Source organism: Sylvia atricapilla, chromosome 5, assembly GCF_009819655.1.
Source record: "Sylvia atricapilla isolate bSylAtr1 chromosome 5, bSylAtr1.pri, whole genome shotgun sequence".
Taxonomy (NCBI): domain Eukaryota; kingdom Metazoa; phylum Chordata; class Aves; order Passeriformes; family Sylviidae; genus Sylvia; species Sylvia atricapilla.
Genome location: NC_089144.1, coordinates 54,667,746 through 54,688,617, shown reverse-complemented (window position 1 = coordinate 54,688,617; position 20,872 = coordinate 54,667,746). Strand labels below are relative to the sequence as shown.

General features: G+C 41.0%; 1 protein-coding gene across 4 annotated transcripts in view; it reads left to right on the top strand.

Annotated features, from left to right (window-relative positions):
• CALD1 (caldesmon 1) overlaps positions 1–20,872 on the top strand; it is a 172,471-nt gene that overhangs the window by 119,633 nt on the left and 31,966 nt on the right. Inside the window, exon 1 of one of the 4 annotated variants that reach the window (XM_066319552.1) lies at positions 4,329–4,390. The exons of the other annotated variants lie outside the window; for them this stretch is intronic. Within the exon in view, the coding sequence (XP_066175649.1) occupies positions 4,344–4,390 (47 nt within the window). The 5' untranslated portion in view covers positions 4,329–4,343. Of the gene's footprint in view, positions 1–4,328; positions 4,391–20,872 lie in introns of those variants that run through there. 4 annotated transcript variants of the gene reach the window in all.

The following is a 20,872-nucleotide window of genomic DNA, read 5'->3' as shown; positions in this document are numbered from 1 at the left end:
CAGACCTTAAAAAAACCAACAGAGTTTGCCTGCTCTGTGGGAACATGAAAGAAACTGTCTTTCATTTTCCCAGGGAGGGAACAGTTAAAAATATTCTTCAAATAAGGAGCAGATGTTAATGTCATTTGAATGGATTTTCATAAAAAACAGAGTTTTCTTGCAAAATGCCAATAGCTCTGCAAACTTCTCTACAAGTCTGCCTGCTTATTTCAGACTTGTGGCACAAGAAGGGGCAGTGCAGGGAGAGCTATTTACTGTCTCTGAAACCGATCAGGGACATTTCTGTAAGTTGCCTGTTTTAAAATTGCCTCAACATGGACTAAAGAGCTAAAGAAACATGAAGCTGTTTAAATAACAGGACAAAAACAGTGAGCATCACAGCAAATTCCCTGTTGACAAATAGGTACCGAAAGGAGTAAGCTACATATAGATAGTCATGGTCTGGACAGTGCAAATGCCACTGTCAGGTTCTAAATTCACTATCATTTCAAAAGAAAAAAAAAAAAAAAAGGTTCACAGGCTTTTTTTGATCAGCTTTGATCAACTGAAAACTCTGCCTTGCCTGCAGGAATGGTTAAGGTAAAAATAACAAACAAAATATTAAGTGGCTCCCTGGATGACCTTTGGACATTCTTATTGTTAGTGTGAGTAGACATTGGAACCTCCCAGTAATAATTTCCTTTTGGAAGCTCTCATGTCTCCTTCCTCCTCCTCATTTTACTGCTTTTAATGTTCAGAAAATAGGAAAGGCCCTGGAGTTCCTTCCCTTGCTGCAGTAGATGACCTTACACTCTCCTAGAGCCATTTGCCTTGAGTTCATTGGCATGAATGACTCCTCACAGGTGCTCTAGTGCAGTCAGCATTTGTTTGCTCTAGTTTTTTTCTCTTTCTAGTGCCTTCCTTAGGCGTTTTGGTGTCCCAGATCTCTGAAGCATCAGAGCAGACAAGGAATGCAGGTTGAGACATGTCTCCTGACCAATAATTTTTTTTGCTTCAGATGCCCATGTGAATTTTTGAAATTATCTTGGAGGTGATTTGCCTCTTCCTGCTCCATATGCAAGATCTTCACCTCAGGGCCACAGTGTGCTGAAAGTATCCCTCTTGGTTAAGTTGCTGAAGTAAACAACAAACATTTGGCTTCCAAATATTAAAGGGATTACGAAGTGCAAGGATCTATAACTGCCCCAGGGCCTGCTCCTACTTCTTTTCAAAGGGGTTGCAAGCATGGCACAATGTTGTTTCAGCTTCTTTTATGGAAGCTGGTTCTGCACTGCTGGAAACTCAGGGAGCTGCTGGATCCACACCCAGCTGAATGGGAATGCTTGGCATTGCAGGGGTTGGCCTCCTCCCTTTGTGTTGCAAACAGGATGATCAAATGGCCCTGTAGCTCTTGTTAAAACAGTCATGTTCCTCGGCTGGATGGACCTTATGGCTTCAGCCATGGGCCAGCTCCAAGGGCAGTTGGGGTGAGGCCTCCTGGGCACTCCCCAAAAGCTGCTCCTGTGGGTTATCCCAGTTCCACATGGCAGTGTGCATCTCACCTCATTCCGTGGATTGACATCTGTGTGTCCAGGTTTGATCTTTGCAAGTGTGAAAAATCATGGTTGTGGCAATTTCTGGATGGAAGAAAGGATAATTAAAACAATAACAACACTGGTGGTGTCAATTTAAAAATTAATTTGTGGGATGCCGACGTGCAAAGCATGTTGAGCAGTTGTAGACAAGCATGCCCGTCACAGATAACACTGCAGTCAGATACTGATACTGCTTGCAAGTGGGATTTGCCCACCTTATTTATCTTCAGTTCCTCATTTTCAGGCAAAGATGGGCCATGCATTGAGGACAGGCTTGTACAACCAGCCCTGTTCATTGCTGAATCTATAGGCAAATGGAATCTATTCTCAGGAGTGCAGTAGATGCAATTTGTTGCTGAAGTCTTGAAGTTAAAAGACAAGGTTGACCTTGTGAAGCATTGGGTTTCATCTAGACTGAAGGTCTCTTCCAGAATTTTGTAATTCGAAGCAATATTTGGAAATGCAAAGAAAGAAAAACTGTGATTCTTGTGATCTCCTAAGAGGAATATTTTAAAACGGTTGTGGAGTCTGCTACAAGTGGAAGAGGCTTCCCCTGTTTCTAATGGCCGGCAAATAGAGCCATGCATGGCAGTACAGGCAGATTTTCTAAAATTCTGAGACTATTATTTGAAGGTGTAGAGTGTAGTGTTTTAGAAGTTAGTCAATTTGATTTTATTTTTGTCCTGAATGGGAACTGTTTTGTTGGTGAGCAGTGCAACAACATAATTTATTCCAGGAAAAGAGCATAGAACAATCAGCTAGAATAAAAAGATTCTGTAACACAGTACTAAATAGAGACCTGTATTAGAAATCTGTAGGGCTGTCCTGGAACCCAGTTTAGAATTTCATAAACATCAACTCTTACATCTGGCATCTGATTAAAATGTGTATATTGAAAGAAGAGTGATACAATCTCTGTTTAACTAATGCTCTTCCAGAGGGAAGAATTCTGCTTCTGTAATTCCTCAGCAGTAGAAATGCCTTTTCCAGGAAGGGTAAATATTCCTCCTTTCTCACCAGCTTTTTTAAGGATCTTATCTATTCACGTGTTCACCTTCCTGTAAGGGCAGGGTAAAGACACATGTAGCAATGGCCTGCCTGCTGCACCCTCATCTCATTTGCAGATCTCTCTGCAATCACAGAAGTCAAATTAATATTTTCCTCCCTTGGCAATCAGCACTGTTGGCCTTTCCTTGCTCCAGACCAGAATTCCAGTATATTTTATACACCAAAAGATGGGGGGGGGGGGGGTGGTGGGGTGGGGGTGTGCAGTTAGTGTACTTCAGAACAAAGGGCTGGGTCTACAGAAGGTGTGTATGCAGAAAAAGCAGCTTTGTGGGGTACTGCAGACCTCTTTCTGTGTGCGTGTAAAAAAGCTCTTGAGCATTTGGAAAGGCTTGCTAGGGAATTGTTGAACTACCTATAAAGCACAGAATTGTTACCTTTTCACAAAACAATCTATCTCATCAAAAGTGCAGAGAGAGTTTTTCGGAGGAAAGAAGATCCAGTTGTTGCCTATGGGATTTAAGCAAAGCATAAATTAATATCAGCATCCCGAGCAAAATGCAGCTTTTGTATTCTTGAAAGCTCTGAGGAAAAAAGAGTTGGGGTTGATGCTTCCCTGGCCATGCAGCATTGTCCATGGCTTTGTGCAGAGCGTGACCTGGGCGCTCACTCCAAGGTAAGAGTGCCACCTGCTGAACCCACACATTCCACAGACGGGCGAGCTCACAGCAGAGATTTCCCTTTGGGGTATTAATCTATCTACACCCACTCTTGTAATTTATGAGAGTTAACAAGATCACAGCCCGGGGTGGAATAGCTACAGGACTGCACAGTAAGTGGTTTCAGTTTACTCACATTTTTGGGTTTGAGGAGAAGGGGTAAGAGAGCCAAGCATGTGAAACTGGCAACTGATGGTGCCTCCATTTAAATGGCTGTTTGCATTTCTGTTTCCTGCTCCCTTCACTGGATTACACAGAAGAACACTGTTAGGCTGATTCAACTGAAGCCCTGGTTTTAATCCTGTTGTTAAACAAAAGATGGTTTTACCTTGACTGCAGTTGGGCTTGCAGCAACTCCCCCCTCCTTGGATTTTTTCATGTTTGGCAATCACCCTCAGTCTTGAGCTGTCTGATCCAGCCTGACCTTTCACAAGTTAGACTGGATCCAAGTGCCTGCAAAATGCTTAGGCAGTGATTTACTATCAGAAGGGAGGACTGTTCCCTGGACCATTATTTTATATCTGGGTCCTCTAGTCTCTTGGCAGACTGCAGTGACTTTCTCAAGAAGCAGATACTTGCAAAGACTCCTCTGTGCAGTGCTGAGGTTGCTCAGAGCTCAGACGAGCTGCCTGAACAGAATCCCTTCTTGTGAAAGCTGAATGGGAAGCAAGAGTTTGTCAAGCAGCTTGAGCAGCTGAGAAATATGCAGGACTTACTGTAACTGGAGGCCCAGCAATGACGAGGAGGATCTATTAGAGAGAATACAGTAAATATATATATATATAAATAATCATAGGATCACAGAGCAGAGGGGAGGGGGATACAAGATAGATAATGAGCTTGACAACAGGAAATAGAGACTGCCATTCCAGGAGCTACAGGACCAACCAAATGGTTAAACCTGTGGGGTGGAAAGAGCATCCAATGAATCTCGCATGCCTGAAAGGATAATGGCATTTTTATTATCTCATTCCACGCCCTGATCATCCCGTCCATTTGCTCCCTGGAGCTGCCAGCAGTTTGCACTGATTCATACGCTGCAGACATGATCAGCAGATCATACTGCAGGCAGAACTTGTCAAGCCTCTCCAAGTGAGTTGCCAGTTTATTATATCTGTATGGGTTTAGCCTTTTGGTGTTGTATAGGAGGTGTGGGATGGTGGAAATGGCAAGGGGATCAGAATGGTGTAACAAGCTGGGAAGCTGGTTGAAGTGGGGAATGAACAGTGGATATAGATTGGGTTCTTTTGCTTCTTTATTTTGCTCCTTTGTGCTCTACTTTCCAAAATCTTTGTGTTCGTGCATTCTCTTACCTGAATCGCAGAATTCAGATTGTTCAGGGGCAGTAGGATATTTTGGGAGAACTGGCTGCTAAATCAGAATTCTGTTAGTGGGAAGTTTGCAGAAGTTTCCTAGTTTATGTGAAAGCTTTCACGTAACTCGGATTGCTTAATTCACTGAGTAAATGAAGTCCTTGTGGCACATTCGTCCCTAAATGTGGAAGGGAAAGCAAGACAATTAATTAGCCTGTGTAATATTGCCAGTAATATAATCTGCTTTATTCCTGTCCTGTATTATTTTGTTGGTCTGCTTTATGAGTTGATGGGTAGGAAAGAGGACACTGCTATGTCTCTAAATTGCTGTGATTTATATAAGGGTTTGGTTTAAAGCTTGGGAGAGGTTTTGAAGAACAACTGGGATTTCTATCTGTGCTTTTTAGATTCCAGCATGACATCCTATGCTCTTGGAGGGAGAAGGAGCTCAGGGATTTCCAAAACTCTGCCCCTCCAAGAAGTCCCTTCCAGGAATCTGAAATCCTTCATTGTGATTTCAGAAATTGGGCAATAAATAATAATTTAACTAAGAGCATGTCAGATGACATTTTCTTGTGTGCTGTTCTGTGGTGAAACAAGCCACAAGCCACAGCAGCCAGCCCTCCAATACCTCTGTATGGGAACAGGGAGCAGCCGTGGGGGAGCACCAGTTTCTCTGCACTCAGTGCAAGGGGAAAGCAAGGGAGGGGAAGGGGCAAAGCTGGTGAGATTTGGACACTTAAGTGGTTTTATAAGGGGTGAAAACATTGACTCATGATACCTGATGTGGGGAGCTGGTCCTGAGTGCAGGCTGGACCTCTCAGGTGACCTTGAGATCTTTTCTAGTCTGTATAGGACCTGGTTTAGGGTGGTGTCAGGTCTGGCTGTTTCGTTTAAAATACTGGGAGCTATTGGATATCCTTGCTGGGAGATATTCTCCTCCACTCCCTTTTGGGCAGGAGAGACAACCAGCAGTGTGCTGCCTTTATACTTGGCATATCCGATGTGTTGGGGGGGTGCTGGGAGCAAAGTCTTTGCTTGAGGGTGAAGTGAGTTCACTGAAATCAGTGGAATTATGTCTTAGTGAAAACAATCCATTTCTCCTCAAGTATGATTAGCTACTCTACTGTTGTTTTCCTGTATCTTGAGAGTCTTGGGTCCTGTAACAGCTTCTAACAAAAGCACACACACCTTGAAAACCAGACACGGTTGTTGTTTTTTGTCAAGAATCACAGTAGCGTGCTTGGGGAAGAAAAGCAAAATTCTCCTTGGAAAGGACTCTGAAGAGAAATCAAATGTGCGGCCAGAACTTGGAAACGGATTTATTCCCTTGTAACAAACATCTCTGTGACCTCAGGCCAAAGGAGGGAAGACACCTTTAGCATTACCCACAGAGGCTTCTTCAAAGCATTGCTCAGAGAAATACATGATGAAACACTGCCCTTCCCAGGCTGAGGCATAACGTAATCATTCCAAGCGCTCATGTCTTCTCGGGAGATTACAGTGGAAAAGAAAAGGAGTATTAAAATCCTTATAAGTTAACTCTCTGGAGACTCTCCAGGGAAAAGGAGGAGGCTGTTATTGCATTATTTTGAATGAGGTACTATGTGATTGTTAACTTCTTGCAAATGTCCTCTAATGGCCCCTTTGTATGATCATTTCATCTGTGTTGTTTAAAGATATTTTGTATGCTTTCAGTGGACTTGTGGTATTTGTAGAAAATTTTGTAATTGCTAAATAGCTGAATATAATCCTGTTAGCATTTGATACACTAGAAATTAAAAGCAGAAGGTCTAAGCAGAGCCAAGAAATCATTCCGGTTGGCCTGAAAACATGAAGCCTGTTTAATAAATGTATAGGGACTGGCTTGGCTCACTGTGCTGGACACTAAAGTGTTTACTGTGCAAGTTCCTAGAGAAGGCAGAACTTCTCTTTGCAAACAGGTAGAATATTTTCTTCCACAAATGATAACTTCAATTTGGTTGTTGGAAGCTCAGGTTTTTTGCAGCATTTTCTTTGTATTGTAGGTGATCTTTTCCTGTTTCTTGGTGGGATATTCAAGACTGATGTCAGCTAGTTTTTTAGGAAAGGAGAGGGGTTTAAGAGGGCTCCTCCACAGATAGCAGTGGTGTTGGTGGTACTGTGTTACCTGGTAAATTCTGCTCCAAAAATTGATGCTGTTTATTTTCACTTGAAGCTCTCTCCTTCTTCTGGTCTTCTCTTTTGACTGTGCTCTTCATTCCTGTTCCCCAGTGGGCAGAGGCCTGAATCCTTAATTTCTAAAAGCCTTTTTACATTACTGAGGTAATACAAGAAGGCCATAGTGGGACTACAGACAAGACACACAAAGATGTTTGCCCATGGTGAGGTTATTTTTCTGTTTTGGAATCAAAGAATTTCAGTCTCAATTCCTGAAAGTGGTTCTTCCCCAACAGTGACAAGTCTCCATGAAGAACTGAAACATTTTTGAGTGGAAGTTTCTGTGGCAGAGAAAGGACAGGTCTATAGGGAAACATCTGAGATTTTGCAGCCTTCTTGCCTCAGTGAAAAATGTTTTTAGCATCAGAAAAGCATTGGCTCTCAGGAGCACAAAGCTAGAGCAGAGTATCCACCTCAGTCTTAAGTCGAGACTGTGAGCATCAAACATCTAAAGTTTTGTCAGAGAACAAGTGACTTGGGAGAGTTTCATGAAAATTCTGAGCTAAACTCTCCACCCTGTGTAAACCTTGGTTCAAGCCAGGAACTTGCTGCGATTCCAAATGCCTGAAATGAGCTGTGAGAACTGCCTCTGATGAAAGGTAAATTTAGTAAAACCTAGAAAATATGGGAGAGTTTTGGCCAGAACTCTTTCAGAATGGTTCAGAGCAGAGCTGGTTATGAGTTCATGTCAGGTTTCTGAAATTGACTTTTCTAAATTAAAATAATAGGAAATACTTTTTAAATTTTTTTTACACTTACTAGCTAAGAAATTACTGAGTTGCACCTTTGCAGTTTTTGTAAATAAAAAATTCTGATTTTTTTAAGCTTTTGATTCCAGTTGACCTACCTTTAAAGAGAAAAGTAAAAAGAAAAAACTTATATGGAGGATATGCTTTCTTGTTCCAGGCTGAATTAAAAAAACAAACCAAAACAAAAAAAAAACCCCAAACCACCAAACAGCCCTGAACATTTTCCATATCACTTCACTCTGACAAGGGTTTTTGCTTCTGCTTCAGCAAAACTAGAAAATTCATTGTTAGTGCAGATCTTACATCCAGATAGCATCTCCACAGCCACACTGTTGGCATAGGTGTTCAGCCAGTGATGGATGGGGGTGCTAGAGCTTTATCCTGCTTCTTCATACCCCTGCCTTTCCCTTTCCTGCCAAACCTACACTCCCCATCCACCCTGTTCTCAATTCAAAGTAAAACAGGAAAAACTCAGGGAAATTCTCTGGCGATTACTTTAGGCCCTCTTTTCTTTTCACTTCATATATATGTATATATGTCCATATAAAGCAGATGAAGTCAATTATGTCCAGTAAATTAAATCCTTAAATACTTAAAACTGCAATCTAGAAGAACACTTCCATCATTGAAATAATTAAAACATAGAGGCTCAACTTATTGTAACTTCTCACTCTATCCATGTTTTACTTTGTAAAAAAAAAAAACCCAAACATTTGAAAAACCCTTTCTTGCACTATTTTCATGATTTATGTTTTGGGATGTATTAGCTCTTAAATGTAGTGAAAAAGTCTCCTTGAGTTCAGCAAGGCAGCTTGCATGTATAAGTGGCCACAGAGCCAAGTTTATAATTATATATCTGGATAATGTTAGCCTTCATACATTTAACCATTCCAATTTTAATTCTCCATTTCATAAAATCTATGATCAAATTTTGGAGCCCAAGCTAAGCCGATGCTGTCCTTTTTAATTTAAGACTCAGCCCTTTTATTCTCCTTCTGTGCTTTACTTTTATTAGTTGCTTTCTTTTTGTGCTGATGTGCAGCACATATTGTTAAAGGCACTTATTAGAGCCGGAATTCTACAGCATGGAGACTGTCCTAATAAGGGAAAAAAACCCCCAGCCCTTTATTGGTGAGGTAAGAGAAATCAGGCAGTGGATGATTTTTTTTTTTTTTTTTTTTTTTTTTTTGCTGATTGAGAAGGATAAGGTGCGGTTTGGCAGGTACCGCATCGGTTTGGCATTTGCTGACACGGTTCCTCTTTTCTGCAGTTCAAATCCTTTGCAGAGCAGACAGGGAGGGCTTCCCCCACACCCCCTTTTGCCTTCCCCTCCCCTCTTCCTTCTCTTTTCCACAAGCGTTCAGCTGCTGCTGTGAAATCTCACTCTGACGCTCAAACTGGACATGGTAAAGAGACGTTTTTGCAAGTCCAACAGTGCAATACTGCAAACATCTTTTTTGGGAGACAGCGAGTACACTGGAAAACAGATTTCCATGTGGAGATTTTTTTACCTCTAAAGCACTTAAGCAGTTTGTGAAGCTGTCAGAAAAATCACACTGTAATCCAAGGTATTTCGATACAATTTCTCTCTTCTCCAAAACCCACTGTTGAAGCAAAGCACTGGCTACAAGGTTTAGTTGATTGCTCATCTGTTTTATCCTTCCAATTGTTTTGGATGTGCATATTGAATCCCAGAGAGGAGCAGCACATCCCAGCCTTAAGTACAGGCTTCACATCTGAAATCGATGCAGTTCCTTGACTTTTGAGATGAATTATTTGGAACAAAGATATTTAAATGAGGACAGAAGCTGGTATTTTGGGCTTTTTGTTCCTCAGTCTCTGTTTATCTCTTGGTAAAAGAATACTAAGCAAATTATTGGCTCTGCTTAAATTCACTTTGTGCTGCATCAGGAGACAGAAGCTGATGTAAAGGTGCTGCTCCCTTTCCACCTGGTGCTCTGGTGTATTTCTTTGATTGGAGAAGGAATAATGGGTAACTTAGTCACTAATACCCAGTTTTCTGTCACTCTCTTGCTCACTTTCTTCTGAATACTGTACATTTGCTGGCATCACTTGTGACGCAATTTTTTTCCTCTGCTCCCCACCATAGTGATTCTAGAGTACATATCCTGTCATTATTGAGGTTAGCTTACTGTAGGGAAAAGATGTGAAAGACAAATGGACCATAAGAGAGCAGAAAAGGAAAATAAACAGCTTTAGTACCAGGGGTTGGATGTACCAACTCACATTAAGCAAAATATACAGATGCACTATTAGGTGTGGACTACTCCCAAAAGCTTAATAAACAACCTTTTTTGGGGAGGGATTGGTAGGGTTTGGTTTGGGTGGTGTTTGGTGGGGGTTTTTTTGGGGGTTTTTTTTTTTTGGTTTTTTGTTTGTTTTTTTTTTGTTTGGTTTGGTTTTGGTTTTTTTGGGTTTTTTTTGCAAGATGCCTGTTTAAATTCAGATTCCTCCTCAGTCAACATTTCTCTTCAAGATCAGGGGCTTGGCTAGCTTAGTCTTCTTTTTTAATTTCCATCCACCACTTTTCCATATACCTTGACTAAGCAACAGTGAGAGGTACACAGTTTCTTGTGAGCAGGACTGACCCAGCAGAACTTGGCCTGGTAACTGGAGAGGATGAACTCTCTGCAAGAAATTTCACTCTGAACTCTAGATCTTTTTCAGATCATTTTCAATCTGCTTTATACTTCTCTTTGGCAGGATCTGCTCCTGCTGTGGGTCCTTGAGGCAAATGTTGCTGTATTATGGGACTAAAAATAAAAGGTGATTCTGGTTCCAGACTGAACAGTATTCAAAAATATCTCCTAACTGGTGTGCTATGTATTAAAAAAATTTTGAGAAAACAGCCCCTGGAGAAGCCATCCATGTTCATTTGTTTTCCTTCCCACGATTCTTCTAGAAATGTGAAGGCCTGTCCAAGAGGTGTGTCCTTGAGAGCAATGCACTTGACAGTAGGATGTAAAATTCTGGCTTCTGTTTGGTTTGCCAAATCACCCACAGGCCCTTCTAACCATAAAAATATATTACATGTTTCTGAGCAGGAGGTTTTTGGCTTGCCAGATTCCATCTGCAATTCTTTCAGCACTGGAGTTGCTGCAATGTAATTACAGAAGTACCTTCTAGCATCACAACTGTTGCTGTCCTAGCTCGTTCCTTACTATGTTGTTGGTTTTTTTTTTGTTGTTGTTGTTGTGTGTGGGTTTTTTTGGGGTTGTTTGTTTGTTTGCTTGTACTTCTTTTGTTATACCTGATCCAGTGGAGTTTGTGACTCAGCAAGAGGATCATGGGATGGGTGAACCTCACAAGCTCAGTGCACTGTGGGTTTCAGCGTCCACAAATGATGTGTGCCACCATCAGTGGAACCTTTGCAGTCTCTGGTCATTTTCGAGTTGTTCCTGGCTTTCCAGCTCCCATGAGCTACAGTGACATTCTCCATTGTCATATGTTTCCTTTCCCTCTTCTTTTTTTTTTTTTTTTTCCTTTCCCTTTCAGTCATCTCTTGATAGTGATTTGATTATTTTGCAAAGCCCAAATGAAGTGTGTTCTGACCTTGCTGCATTCTCTTGCACACTGATGTCTATAAAAGAAGAATCCCATTTTAAATTAGGGTGTGTATTTTGTGTAATACTCATCTTTCCTCTGTGAAGTCTGAGGTTTTTAGGATTCTGTTTGTCCTGCAAAAGGAAAATCACTGGCATGTGCTTGGGGTGTGTAAGATGGTGTTATGCATCTTGGCCTTAGTCATCTCACTCCTCCTGGAACAGGAGTGGTCAGACACATCATGTCAGCAGTTTTCTTTCTCAGAACTGCAAAAAGCCCAAAAGCCTAATTAGCAGAGGCCACATCTGTTTCCAAAGCCAGCTAAATTTTTACTTTAGTTAGAAAGATGAGATTTGAGAACCAAGTTTCTCCTTGTTCCTGTGTTAAATTTGCCAAAAAGGCTGTAGTGGAGCAGTTTTGTTGTTCTCTGAAGACAAAGTTTTTACTCAAGGTTTACTAAACTTAAACTCTCCTCATGCTGTAGCAGAGCTATCTTGATGTGCCTATAGTCCTTATCTATATGGCTGTGAAATCTTCCACTGACTGCATGTGCATTAGTGATAATTTGCAGCCCATTCAGCAGAGAACAAATATTCCTTTCTTGTGCATGTCTGAGAGCTGCTTTGGTCATTTGGCATTTTGAGGAAGCCACAGGGTTAATTACTTACCTGAATTCCTGGGTTCTTCCCTGTCTTTCAAACTCACCCAACACCCTGTGAAGTGATGAGGTAGGAAACAGCATCTCCCACCCAGGCCTGTGTTTGTTGCCCCTGAACAATTTTGAATGGTGGTATTTTGAGCAAACTTTGGCCAAACTTCCAGAAAACCTGTTTGTATATGATTATAGCTGTGCACCAACACTGGCAGCCTGTCTCTTGCTCATCTTGAGCTGGGAGAAGCAGCCCTAAGTACATCCAAGAGTACCGCATTGGCAGAGGAGTGCAAGTGTTTGGGTTCAGAGTTACACCTGTGTTTGATGTAGGTAGTGCCCTATTGGCCTCTGGATCCTGAAATGCATGCTTCTTTTTTCACTGAACATCCCTGAGCATTAGTCAGATTGGAACTGGGGCACCAGGGAGTTTAAGCATCTCACACAAGAGCCTGCAGCAGAAGAGAAGCCAAATGAAGTCTTTGAAACTTCTTTGTAACTCTCAGCATGTTATTTTGAATTAAGAGCATTCTTAAATTATTGCTCCAGTTTATAGTATTGCTGATCCCTTTTGTTACCTTGTAGCTGCTAAAGGTTATCTTCTTCAGATGGATGGTTACCATGTTCTTGTTTACTTGGTATTCTGGATTGAAATGTGGTAACAGGTTGGACCATGCTCTGTGTGAGCAGAAATTCAAATTCTCTTATGCTTGTTTTGTTCTCTTATGCTTGTTTTGGTTCTTTGTTGTGCCAAGTATTTGTCATTTTATGTTGCCAAATCCTTGCTTTACAAATGTTTTACTTTTATGAAAGTATATTAAATGTAAATTTGCTACCCAGTGCTTGGTTTTTTGCCCCCTCCCAGTGCCTTTCAGGTTGCACGGCTTAAATTCTGTGAGATCTTTCATGAAAGAATAAATGGAATTGCATCTCCCTTGCAATGGATTTAGTGTGTCTGTGAATGGTTACTATGGATTGCTGGGAAGAGGATACTTGGGTGAGCAGTGCATGGTTGGATCAAGTTTAGGGTCTGTTCTCTGGTGTTATTTGTAAGGATTCATCTGCTATGCAAATGCTTCCAAAATCCATCTGCTGTGCAAATGTTTGAGAAGTCTCAGTGACACCCCAAAGCACTCTGTCTTGCAGTCCAGGTGAGACGTTTTGACTTTGAATCCAGACCAAGTCCTGCAAGAGCTGGTGTTGGAAGGGTGGGTGACATTCAGGTCAGTCCCATGGATGCTGTGGGACCCAAAAGGGAGCAGTGAGAGCTGTGATGCACAGAAGCCATTCCTGTGTGACTTCCTACCGTTTCTCTAGGACTAAAACCTCTCTGCTGTAGAGCTGGTGTTTTCTCACTCCATCAGCTTTTGGGAGTCCTGCCTCCCCATGTCCTACTGAGCTTTCTGTACCTGTTGAAGCTTGAGAAGCAGAAGGGTGTGGCAGCAAGTGAACTCCTTATTTCCCAGTGGTAGAGTGATGACCCTGAACCCCATTTCTCATACTTTCAGCCATTTATGTGTGTCTCAGTTCACAGTCCAGTGCTTTGAATGATTCCAGACTGTGTTGAGCCTTGCTGCCCCTTGTGAGAAGTCCGAGGTGCTTTTTCAGTGACATGGCCACAAGATCCCCTGAGCTACACTTGCTTTTGGCCTTTCCTTTCCTATTCCCCAGCAGGCACACCTCTTTTTGTAAAAAGTGTAGACTACTGACTTGGAAATACCTAGCAACAGAAGGCATTATTTAAAATGTAGAGGAGAAGCAGGCCATCACTTAATCAGACAGACCTCAGGGGAGTATGTCTCTTTGTTTGGAATGCCACAAAAAGACATCTCAGGATAATTCTGTCAGTGGCTTTCAAGAGCAGCAGTGGAAGTCAGCACAATTGCAGCTGTTGGAGATGGGACTGGGAGGAAGGATTCCAGATACTTACAACATTTCCCTTTAGAAGTTGCTGGAAGTTTCTTGTTGTAGTTTCAACAAGCTTTTGGAGCAGGTGTGAAGTAGTGCAGCCAAAAGAGAACCATATCTGCTCTATGGTTTAGACTAAAAGTAGTACATTCATCTATATATCTGTTTTTCCATTCCATAAACTGGCATTATAATAGTCATAATACCTACCACACAGAAGTCAGAAGGGTTGCAATGATTGCTTAACATTTTTAAAACATGTTGAGATCTTTTGATGGACAGAATTTAACAAGGGCCAAGAACTAGTATAATAATAAGGGGAGAATAGTCATTGGTCTGCATTCACCTCTGGAATGTAATGGATTATACCAGAAGCCTTCGCTTAAACATCTGTGGGTGTGTACGTTTAATGATGAATTTTTTGATTACCCTTTCTGTAAAAATGTCAGTTGAAACTGTTAGATGGCTTAGCTTCCTGGTGATGGAAACTGATCAAGGCTTGTCTCTTTTGGGATCAGATCCCTTTTTGGCTGCACTTGCAGTCTGTTTCCATTGGCTGTATTGCTTTCTTATCACAGCAGCTCTTTGCCATCCTTCCTGTACTGATGCCCACCTGTGTAAAGAATTTTGCTGCAGCTTTTACTGACTGGCTTCCTGTGTGGAACTGCTTATTCCAGAATGAAATTCAAATTATCAGCAAAAACAACAAAAAGAGTACTACAATAACTGCTGTGGTTTGATATCACGCAGATAGCACTGAATACGAAGTCACTCACCCTGTCCCATCTCCACAGAGTGGTTTCTCTGTGTTCCGTGCCTCTTTACAGCTGCCTTTACACTGTCCTTTTGGATGTCTCCAGGCTGTAGACACCTTTAGGGCAAGCAAATTGTTATTTCCTACTGATTCCTGGTTTTTATCTGGATACTTTCTGTGAGCAGCTTATAAACTGTGGATAATTTGTTAGTGAGTCTTTGAAATCGAAGAGGTTTTTGTTGGATGCTAGAGTTCTGTGAAAAGGGTTGTTCCTCCCCCTCCTTTTAAAAGAACAGTGGCTTTTAGATTTGTATTTGCAGCATGATTAATCAGCTCTCATGAGCTCTGTCAGCTTTCCAGACAGTATCTCCAGTACTGAGTTTGGTAATTTCTTACGAGTAACTCCTCTGGAATAAGGATTACAGTGAAGCAATATGAGAAGAACAAGCACATCTAAGGGAAAGCTAATTGAAAGGATAAAGCCAGGATATTTTATTGTGTTTATGTGGGTGTAGTTACAATGGCTGCATTTCAAGCTTCCAGCTGTTTAATCTGCACAGTGCTGTTATACGATGTCTGCAAATTGTTGTAACATTAGCGAGCTGTTCAAAGGGCTGTACGTGACCCTGGAGATCTGCATGGACCTGTTTTATGGAAAGGTTCTTTACCTTTCATGAAGGTGAAAGACACATCAGGATTAGCTTTCAGAGGGATGCATGGAATGTATCTGCCCTTAATCCTGTTAGCAAATGACTGGATCTGTGCTAATAATTCCTCTGCTGTCTCACTCAAAGTGTCTCCTAATCACCTTGGCTGTTGACAGTAGGCTTCTTAAACACCTCGGAAAGAGAGAGATACTTGCCTATGTTAAAAGCTAAAAGCCATGAATTTCCCTTGAAACAAAATCCACACCTGCACAGCATCCGTGAGTTGTGTGCGTGGGGAATCGGTACCAGAAAATGTTGAGACATCTGATTTTCATTAAATTTTTCTTTCCATTTACCACATGTTGTAGCACTGGATGTATTTGTAATGCCGTATTTCCCCTCAAGTGGTTTATTTCAGATAGCATAAGGGTTTACAGTCTTCTCTGTTTTGGTGCACGTTCTGGTCTTGAATTTCATCTGCTATCCTGTTTGTGGCATTTATTTTGATATTTAATCTGCTGTGGTATGTTGAGGCTGTGTCCTGCTAGTGCATATTTTGTGCTGGGAAGAGTGGATAAAAAAAGATTATTCTATTATTATCCGAATAATTATCTGGTAAAATTATTTTTCCAGACTCCCTGTGTGCAAATACATGTCTTGTACTTTGTTCATCAGCCCAGTGTTTGCTGTATTTCTGAAAGCTTCAGCAGACATCCTCAGGGACCTGTCTGGCTCTGAGCAGTAGTCACTTAGTTACAATCTCTAATCCCCTGGGAAAGACAGAGCAGTTTTGATACTTCACAGAGACCAGACTAATGCTAACATCCATACCTTCAATGGAGCAGGCAATAAAAACACTGGGTTCTGACTGTTTGTAGGTGTTTCAGACCACAGAACACTTGGGTTTAGGCTGAAGTTACTGAGTGAAGCGTACTCTGGGTAGTCACAACCTGCTGTGTTACAGTTTCCCTTCTCTTAGCCATGGAGGGCTGTGGTTTTCCAAGCTTCAGGCAGTCCTGTGAACCTGGCTGGAGGTTGGTGACAGCCACTTGCCCAGTCCTGCTGCTTTCACTCTCCTGGCTATTCCCAAAAGGATCTATATTCCCTTTTCCCTGTTCTCCCAGTATTTCTCCATCAACGTTCCTCCAGTGCCTATCTTGTGCCCTGCAGGGATGGAGGCTCCTCATCCCTTGGCTGCTGTCTGCCTCCTCTCTCCCTGTCCACAGTCCAGGGAGATGCCTTGTTCCTGCCCTACAGACCTCATCTGCTATTCCTGCTTCCTGCCCCACTGAGTATCTCTGTCCCACTCTGTTCAAATCCTTGATGACTTTCAGGGTCAGTCCTAAATCAGAGACCACTGGTTTGGGTATGAAGCCCTACAAACTGATGAATCTGCCCCAGGCATGGCAGCATGTCAGTGACAGATAAAAAACTCCTTCCAGGGTGGGTCCAGCACCCTTGGTGGGCATTGTCTTTGATATCAATCCTTGTGATGCTGTGAGTTTTCTTCCCTTCAGCACTCCCCTGCTGTAGATCCTGGTTTGTGGGTCTTCATTATACCCTGCAAAGCCTGGCAGGGAAGAGAAGAAAATACAAAAGGTAGTTCTGCTCGGAATTTTGTCATATGCAAAAAACAAAGCCTTGTTGCGTCTCCAGTTTCACAAATTGCTTGTTTTGTCAGGGTGGAGGGTGAATGAATGTATGCTGGGAGTTGATTGTGAGCAGATTGGACATGGTGATGGGGCATTAGGGTGTGTGACTGAGATTGGTTTAGATATTAATGTTTCATTCCTCAAATTAGTGATTCTCTGAGTTAACTTTCTTAGTCTTTGTCTTTACATAATATTGGAGCAAGAGCAGGTTGAAATTAAAGCGGCTTTGTGTGTATGAGATCTTATCCTCATAGTCCTGCACTTCCTTTTAAAATACAATGCCCTTAAAATGCAGCAATCCTATTAATCTTTGTGGAGGAAATAAAGTGCAAGTGTTGGTTTGTTAAGAGGTTCTCTATTTCCTAGAGTGCTGCATTAAAGAAGCCTTCAAAGCTGGTAACCAGGGTGGAAGTAGATAAGCAGATAAAATTGAAGGCTGGGTTTCCAGGTCAGCAGTATTTATTATAATTCAGTTTGTGCTTTTCTGAAATCATCAATTTATTCTTGTTTGCTAATTTCTGAGGACGTAGTTTTGGAATAAAACAAATAACAACAGAAATAATACATATATATATTAAAGTTGATTTTTTTTTTCCAAAAAATATTTCCTGCTGCAGCTACTGGGCTAAACTGCACATTGAGTTAGATCTTAATTTTGGATGCAATCAGTAAGCTAGCAATTTGAGGTATAAAAGTGCCTTGAAAGCCATATTAAATATAGCAGCCCAAAACCACAAGAAAGAAAACTTCTTATTTGTCTTTGCAGAAATTGTGGATTGTGCATTCTTGGGCAAATCCTGTAAAGCCTGACTTATGCCTCAGCTAGGCAAGATGCCTGCTGTTCTCAAGTCATATGCCTGAAATATTACTTACTGGGTAAGGCTGTGGCATAAATTATTTTGGATTTTATATGCAATGAAGCACTAGAAGCTGGAGATGGTGGCAGCAAGTGATTTGCTCCAGAGTCAACAAATACCACATTAACCACAGTGGTATGCACACTGATTGCGTCTTGCTCCCACTTTTTCACGTTTGGAAAAGCAAACTTGTTTTGTACACTTTTTTTGCATGTTTGCCATCTGCCAGGGAAACAGAGATCTGGGTGAACTCCACTAAGCTTCAGGAAAAACAGTAAAAAATTATCAGGTAGAAGGCATTTGGCCAATTACGGTTTTCTGCTCAGTTGGGTGTTTTGTTTGTTTGTTTGTTTTGGTGGGTTTTTTAGTTTATTATTATTATTATTTGTTTGGGGTTTTTTTGTTTCATTTTGGTTTTTTTCACATGCAACTTCTAAATTAGAGCAGATTCAATATGCTGCTCTGCTCACTGACAGGTCAACGCCATGTCTATTGTTACACAGTAGAGCTGCAGAGCATTAGGCTTCACATATTGAGAGAATTACATGCTTCCCACCTGGTACATTTCCAGCAAGCACTTTTATCTAAATATAATATACGTTGGAGGAAAATTTGACATAGTTTCGGTAGCAGAAGGGTTTTACCCTTCATGTTTGCAGCCCTGCAACTGCAGCCCTGATTTATGCTGAGGTGCTCACAGGCGATTTACCAGAGCTGTGTGGCTGTGGTTGGAGAATCTGCTTGCATTTCATAATATGAAACAGATCATCAGTTTTAAGCCATGAGGAAAAGAAAAAGAAAAAAGAAAAAAAAAGAAAAATAGGCGCATGCATGAGTCATTCTGCCTTTGTGCAGAGCGAGGCTGTGATGGTACACACTGGGTATAACTGCGAGGCCCAAGTTTAGGGCTTGAATCTAAAACCAAAGGAACTGTGCTGTTATGAGCAAGAAAAAAGAAAAGAAATTTTTCATTGGAAATCTTGGACATTTACAAAACTGAAATTTATGTTTTCAACTGAAACGGGTAATTTGGGAAGCCGGGATCTTTCCTAGAGGTTTCAGTGCCATCCCCAGCAAAGAAATAAATATCTCTGGATGGTTTTGGCATTACTTGGTAGTCATCGAGGATTTTTGTTGTCACTAGGGGGTCTTTTTTCCCTGTGTTTTTTACTTTGCATTTCACTTTTTATCCTTCATTCTTCAATGTGGATGGCTTGCACCTTAGATTTCAGAATCACACTGTTAGAGGGATGAATGTACCTACTCTTCCCTTACCTGTTAAAAAACCTAATGGCAAAAACATAAAAGAAGGAACCATAAGAAGAAAGATACACAAACTGAACCTCTCAGAAGACCTTTTCTTTCCCATGCTTAACTGTTTTGTCATTTAAACAAAAATAACAATCTCCCAGCCGAGTCCTTAACCAAAGTAAATAAACTAATGGTTTTGCTCAGCTGAAATTAAAAAAAAAAAAAAAAAAAAAAAAAAAAAAAAAAAAAAAAAAAAAAGTGTTGTTAAAATGGCCAAAAGTTTTAGCCTTTAGGTATTTTAGGTCAAGGTTTAAGGTAGAAGAAATGCTTCTAAAGGCATGGTCAGAAATTAAGGATACCAGGTCTGACAGAAAGAATGTTCTTCTGAAAAAGTATTTGATAAGTGGTTACCCTTCAGAAAAAAATAATAATCCTTGAAATCTTTGGAGCTATGAAAAGGAAGAGAATGTATTAGAAACACGGTATGAAAATTGAGCAAATGAGAATATAATACACTAAAAGGTGTATCAGTCTCTGTTACGGCCTGAGAACTGTGTGCATGTCTCAGTGATTTGCCTGCTTGGAAGCACAGGCTGTATTCCTGTAGAACACGGGAGAATGGATGGATAAACACAGTAAAAGTATTTGTGAGACAGAGATAAATTGTGAGGAAAATGAGAAAAATTTTCTGTTTGTAAATGGAAGGCTGTAGTGTTTAAGTCCAGCAGGTGCCACCATATAATCTAGTCTAACTTCCCATACATAAGTGTTAGTGGAATTTCACCAAGCTATCTACAACGAACCCAAAAATCAGTATTATTTTGTAGTTTAACTTCCAAAAAGGCATCCATCTCAATGTGGAGATACAAGAGATAGATGTTCCATCATTTCTTGTGTGTGCAGTTATCGTGACTGTTCAAAATATGTGCTTAATTTCCAGTTTTAATTTGTCTCGGTTCCATTTCCAGCCATTGATTAATTTTATCCACTTGTCTCTTCTACATTCAATGTGAAAAGAAAATGGTGCATGTCAAATTGAGAAATATGTAAAAAATATGGGTATTAATATCAGTATTCATGCACAACACTGGACTAAGAACTGTGATGGCATGTCTCAAGCATAACCACTTGTTTTTATGCACTACATCTTTTTGAAGCATGGGCATTTTGGACTGAAATTCTGCTCATTCCCTCATCAAAATGAATCTTCTTGAGCAGGTCTGAGCAGAATGCTGGCAGCTCTCACTGAATGATGGAGGAATGATTAGAAAAAGCAGTTTTCTCCCCACCATTCAGCACATTTTTAGATATGACTTGAATGAAATAAAATACAGCTGAAACTGGCATGCAAAGCTTGAAAGAGGCACAGCCCTCTGAGGAAGCTTGTGCACTTGTTATGTTGGTTTTTTGGGGTTTTTTTTTTTGGAGGTGAAGATTAATCAGTTGTTTATATTCAGGTTTTGAAGTGTGCCTATCATAAGACAAATTAAGCAAACAATAAAAAGATTAAAAACATATGGAATCATAAATAAAATGGGGCTGAATATCAACAGTGACACAAAGAGCACTCCCCACTGGGTATTTTAACAAAGCCCATCCTCACCCCACCCATCCTTTCAGGAAGAGCCTGTGTAAATAGAAGGACTTTTTAAGAGCACAGAAGACCAACAAATTCAACTTTTATAGACTCAGTCTGGCAGTGAAGTTTGTCATTGAGGACATTTTACTGACATCCTCCATCTGACATAGATTTGGAGACACAGATCAGCAGGTATCACTTCAGCTGCTGCAGTCTTACGTAATAAAGGGCAGAGGTCTTAGAAGTAGGTTAGGCTGCAAGTTGGAGGTGCAGCAGTTTGGTACAGGATGAATGATCTCATTTCTTGGGGTGGACCACAGACAAAATCAATCTGTAATACATGTAAAAGCTTCAGGACAACAAAGTAGTGTGGGAAAGAGCTTGTTGAATAGGTTCAGTTGTGTCTAATTGAGCCCATGTTGTGAGGGCACTGCTAGGAATGCAAGGTGTTT